The sequence below is a fragment of the Rhamphochromis longiceps genome, linkage group LG11 (assembly GCF_057381845.1).
Source record: "Rhamphochromis longiceps isolate RC_006_pf linkage group LG11, R_longiceps_female_GT1.1, whole genome shotgun sequence".
Lineage (NCBI taxonomy): Eukaryota > Metazoa > Chordata > Actinopteri > Cichliformes > Cichlidae > Rhamphochromis > Rhamphochromis longiceps.
In genome coordinates, this window is record NC_140567.1 from 33,544,330 (window position 1) to 33,550,329 (window position 6,000).

At 36.0% G+C, this 6,000-nt stretch overlaps 1 protein-coding gene across 1 annotated transcript in view; it reads left to right on the plus strand.

Moving 5' to 3' along the window:
• agmo (alkylglycerol monooxygenase) overlaps window positions 1–5,185 on the plus strand; it is a 49,473-nt gene extending 44,288 nt beyond the window's left edge. Inside the window, exon 13 of the mRNA XM_085423753.1 lies at window positions 4,567–5,185. Within this exon, the coding sequence (XP_085279879.1) occupies window positions 4,567–4,650 (84 nt within the window). The 3' untranslated portion in view covers window positions 4,651–5,185. The remainder of the gene's footprint in view (window positions 1–4,566) is intronic.
• Window positions 5,186–6,000: the final 815 nt, after the last annotated feature.

Consider the following 6,000-nt stretch of genomic DNA (forward strand, 5'->3'; position numbering starts at 1 on the left):
TATATATATATATATATATATATATATATATATATATATATATATATATATATATATATAAAAAAAATATTCTGTAACTTCTGTCGGTGCTGTGCTTTTTTGGAAATCGAATTTCCCAGAGGAACCCACCCGAGGGATTAATAAAGTTCTATCTAATCTAATGTGTATATTTTATATACATGTATTTAAAAATAAAATGCAGTACATAAATTTGCACAATTTATAAAATCTTTCTTGCCAAAACCCCCGAAACTTAATTTCTCCCATGTTTTTGTTTGAAGTAAAGAATGCAGAAATTCGTGTAACAATATTCAGACTCTTCAAGATGCTTTTTCTGATCTTAGTGGGTGTTCGTGTCAATCTGAAACTCATGTTAATAATTTTTAACACTACATGAACCTCCAGTAATTAACACCTCACCAGTGAACTAATCAGAGACCTGTGTCTGCATTTCTGTTTATTAACAAATGCTATCAAATGTGGCGTAGTTGCGTTAGAGCGCTGGTACGTGGCAAGCAGCACAGAGTTGCTATATAAACTTAAAATTAACCAAATTGTTATAACAAATCAAACAGAATGCAAACTGTAATTTCATTTCTCTCAAGTCTTTAGAAATGTGGCGTTTGGATTATTAACAAGAATTTTATATAGTTTATTTTCACCAGTTCAGCAATGTCCTGATGTAGCACGCTACACCCACACAGGCAGTTTCAAACAAAAAAAGCTCCGAATAATTTTCCGATGCAGTTCAGTCCAGGTCTGGTGGACTGTAGGCAGCCATATGGAGAGGGAGCTCTGGAAACATCCCATTACAGGTCATATATCACACGTCTGACAGCAGCCATTCTGCCTTGTTTTCATTTCAATCACGAGTGCAGCTGCATTGGAGAACAGCAAGACTCCGCCATGTTAACCCACTGAAGGCTGGAAGGTTGTTACTGTTATTGTTAGAGGACACTAAGGCGCACCCTGGGGTGTCTAATGTCTCCTTCATGCTTAATATCCATCAGCGGCACCCAAAATGACCCAGCTCAATATGGTGTTGGATGAGTGTGGTTCTCAAGGCCAATACATGTGTGGGAACTGGTCACATTGAAGCGACATTTCACTGAGAGTAAAGCACTAAAATGTTATCCAGGCAGAGATAATTGTTTACTTACAGTAAAGTTGGTTAATCGTGATTAAATGTAGCTTGAAAGAGACACACAATAGGTGTTGCAAGTCTTTAGATGTCAACTAATCTATATGTTTATGCAGACTTGAAATTTATACAAAGAGCCGCCATGCTTCATTTCATCCCTATTTTAGTTTTGTAGTTTTTGAATTTTTAAGCTATTGCCAAAAACAAGTTCTAGCTTAGCCAAGTGAAGAAAACAGTTTTTCAATGAATGCAGTTACATTTCAGGGAGATGCATTTTTATTATTTATCTGATCTCATTGATAATTTAGGTAAACAAAAACATGACATGACAAATGTCTATTTTTGTAACACGGTGCAGTTTATACAAATCAGAAACTACAGCTGAGCATCCTTATTAAGAATATTTAAACATTACCACTATACTACATAACATATTCGACTACGATAGAGTATTACTAGACTATTTTTTGGTATCTAATAAACTGGCATCTTGAAGTAACTGAGCTGCTTTTGAGCAAAACATGTGGTGTGCATCAATTTCTTAGTGGAGCTTGGAGCGTGACTACTTTCTAACCAGACTGGTATTGAAATGGAATAAGCAAAGGTAAACAAAGAAACAAGAAAAAACCTACAGAACCACATGTTAGTGGCTCCTTGAAGCACTACCCTTAACTAAGTGCTTTCTGCCCCAAACTGAGTGAGTGTGAGTCGATCTGCTGAGATGTCTACTTTGGGAGTCAGTGGTGTCTGGCCGTAGTGCTTATTTGTAGATGATCAAACCTGCTTCCTTCCACTATGTAATCTGTCCCACATGGATTTCCTACAGACTCTATATACATGTAGCATAGTGGCTCAAACGGAGAGATGGGAACAGGGAAAAATTGGTGCCCTCAACATGCGGCTTTGATAGAAACCTCTGTCATGTTTCGGTCCTTAGTTTGAGTGAAATGTGATTTGCGAGGTTCTGCCAATTCTGCATACTGCTCTCGATCTCAATCCATCTTAGACAAACACAATGCAGCTTTACGGATTTGTAATCTTCCATCTGTTTTTCCTTCTGGGAGTTGTTGAAACTATTGAAATACCTCTACCCAATATTTTGCAGAGGCAGATCGCTGATTTAAAATTTGAGTTTCTACATGATTCTCAAGCCTTATCAAAAACACACTGAACCTAACTGAAAACATCTCACTTAGTGATAGTTTGTCTATAGCATGTTTTTGTCGAAGTGTTGTTATCAGAAAGTGTTTTCTTACAACTTACCAAAATGTGTGTTGTGTTCCTGTTTTGCTAATCTTACCAGACAGCTGATCAGTGTTTGTATATCCGAGGTGAACTACGCTGATCAAAATGCTCACATTAAAAATAAGTATCTGCAGTTTCAAGGAGGTTTTCCTCTGACTTACATTCAGATATTTTTATCAGTTACTCAACTTTATGAAGATAGATATTATAATTAACAGTAACACTTCATTATTATTATTTTTTTTGAGTCAGTGACCAATTATTTCTCTTAATTACGTTTTAATGAACTAAATAGAACTAATATTACCAGTGCATTATAAAAAGTTAGTCTTAGGTTCTTAAAAAAATTATAATACCCTTCTTTACAAATGTTCTCCAGAGTAAATCATTCAATTCAAAGTTGTTTGTATGAATGTAGGTATGTTTTTATTTCAGTAGTACTACTCATAAATGTATCAGCAGCATTTTAATGTTAGATGGCAAAACTACAGGTATTTTTATCTACTTTATATACTGTTAGATGGTTTAATCTGTTTGTGTCAAAACACGTTTTGTAGAAAACCCTTGGTGGTGTAGCTGCCAATTAAATGTAGTGTGGAAAAAGTTTGATACCTTCCCTTCAAATCTATTTTCTTTTATACTGCTTCCCATAGGCACTTGTAATATATATATATATATATATATATATATATATATATATATATACACACACACACTTGTGATTTTTTTTTTTTTAAAGTGTATATAAGTACTGGTGTTCAGTGTTACAATCAACGTCATTTGAAAAATGAATGAGACTTTGGTTTGATTCTATCATCACATTCCGAGTTCCTTCTTTGCTTTTGTTTCATCCAGTGGTTCTCAGAGCAGGTAGCGAGAGGTGGAAAAGCAGAGAGAGGTCTGTGCTGTACGTCCTCTCTCTGTCTCTGAGGAGAACAGCTGTCGTGTCCAGGAAGAAATTGGGCTTTTTTTTCCCTATTGGCCTTTTTTGCCTATGATGGACAACGGTCTGATTTTGGCTTGAGTTGTAATGTAGGATGCAGTTTATGAGCCAGAACCCAGTGAGGAGTGGAGGCAAGGGCTGTTTTGGGCAAAGCCCCCCTTCGTTCTCTCTGAATAGCAAGGTTCCCTATGGCTGTGACCCTTGTGACCCTGTTGTGAGAGCATCGGGGGAGAAGCCCTGCTTCTTAACCTCTAAGCCTACTTTCTGCATCATCCTGAGACTGGCTGCATCTGAGGTGTCTGTTTTCTTTCAGTTGCAGCATTGCTTTCACAGTTTAACATCATGTTGTAATAGAAATTTTTTTTTTATCTATTTTTTTAACTCTTGTGACAGCACAACATTTTATAGGCTACACTTAAGCTTTGTAAATTAAAGAGCATGTATACATACAAAAGTGAGCAAATATACAGCTTATAGTACTTTCAGTGCTCAAATAGTTCTAAGTGGAGGAGACTTTTTTTGTAGCTTATAAACCAAATGAAGAAAACATTTACATAACATACAACATATTCTCTGTATATTGTCAAGCACCTATAAAATTGTATTACCACTATATTACAAATAAATTAGTTTTCATTCCAAGACCATCATGCCCTATAACTTGTATACATAAACTCAATCCATCCACTAGCGATAACCACATCTTGATCCCAGTCACGTAAAATGTTGCTGTTCTTTGAGGCACAAGAGTTCTGTTGGGCACAATTGTTAATCAAATTTGAATGCGAAAGTTATCAAATGTAAACATTTTCTTAGTCTTACATGATATTAATCACAACAATGGAGTTGTTTTGCAACAAGCTTTGCAGTCTTGTGGCCTGAAAGTGCGACCATATCAATAGTTCACAATTTAAAAAAATTGATCAATGACATAATCTCCCTAAATCATTTGTTACATCCATTTATGTAAATAGAAAGTCAGACTGTGAGCTCAGGAAGTTTTACAGAGTTGTTTTCTAGTCAAAGTTTGAACAGATTTCACTGTGATTTTGATAACACAGCGCTGCAGTTGCAAGTTTTTAGATTTTTAGTTTGTTTTTTAATTTTATCTCCCAGTAATGTTGGTGGTAATGGTAATCTTAACACAAGTATTAACAAACTGCGGTAGTTGTCATTTTGAATGAATTGGATCAACTCGAGTCTTCTGATCCTAACCACCTCTGTCAAACTTGTCCAGGCCTTTGTCTCCCTCTCTCTGCTGTACTGGGCTCTGCACAGCATCGTCTCTCAGCTGCTCGGCATCAAGAAGAAGGCTAACTGATCCAGCTGAAGATGGCACAAAGTGATGGATGGAAAACCTTTGGCATTGTCATTGCTGAAATAATTTCCATATTATCATGATTTTAATCATTTTAAACACTGTGCATCACTTTATGTAGTACTGATATCTATATGTTCAAGATAAAACTATTTTTTGCTTGATTAATTTTTACAAAATTTTATAAGTAACTTCAAGGTTCATCTTAAAGGTTTTTGTCATGTAAAACTGTCACAACCCAAGGCAAGGTGCTCACCATATGTTTTTGTTCTCCAAAACAACTCGTTCTGTTTAATGAAGTCATATTTTTTGCGTTTGCTTAAAATGTGTTCAAGTGGTGCTGCAGTAACTAACTCGCTTAATTTCAAAATAGTCACGTTTATTTTCTGTTGTTTCACATCAGTTACTATGCAACTATATATACTTTTTTAAAACAAATGTTCTCATTGATGAATGTTAATCTTGCATCTGAGTTTCAGTTTTTTGCACAACATTTCAGTGTTTTTTTTTTTTCTTTGCTCAATTAAATAAAGCATTGTAATTTTTTGCCTTATGTAAGACTCCTTTAATGTCTTAAAGATTCTAGAGGGTGTGCAGCTTGTCAGATTCAACTTAGTTTTGAAACATCAGATTAGTCATGTGAATTATTCTTCCCAACCTCCAGATCTTGTGTGGGAGTGACAAACAGTCCACAGCAGATGGTGCTGTCATCACTCATAGTTGGTTTCTTTTCAATCAAACATCTTGTTCTCAAGAGACACCTGCTCAGCCTTTTAACATTAAGGCATTTATCAAAAGCTTGAGGTTGAGTAAAGGAAAACAATCCTGATCAAAGAAAGCAACCACCTTATCGGAGTGCTTGTTTGATTTAAAAGACAAAAAAACCCCACATCAGTACAACATTTTCGGCATGGAAATTCAATTTTTTTTTTCATCTGGCTGCTGCTTAAGCTTCATAAGTCACCTTAAAGCCAGAGTCATGAAAGTATCTGGTGATCCAAATGAAAAGTGTGCATTTAAATTAATGTTGAATGAAAGCTGAAGGAGCAAAAGCTAGAAAAAAGGAAAAAATTAGAAAAAGGAAAAAGCGTAAGTGTATGGGAGTCTGACAAGAGCCATATAGTGATGGTTAGATGAGTGGGTCAGAGCTACCCCACAATGGTAGCTCTTGTGAGGTGTTCCTGGTCTGCAGTGGTCAGTATCTATCAAAGGGACCAAGGTAGAAAAAGTGGTAAACCAGCAATCGGTCTTGAGCAGCCAAGGCTCACTGAAGCACGTGTTGAGCAAAGGCTGGCCCATGTGGTGTGATCTTACAGACCAGCTACTGTAGCTCTAATTGCTGAAAAATTTGGG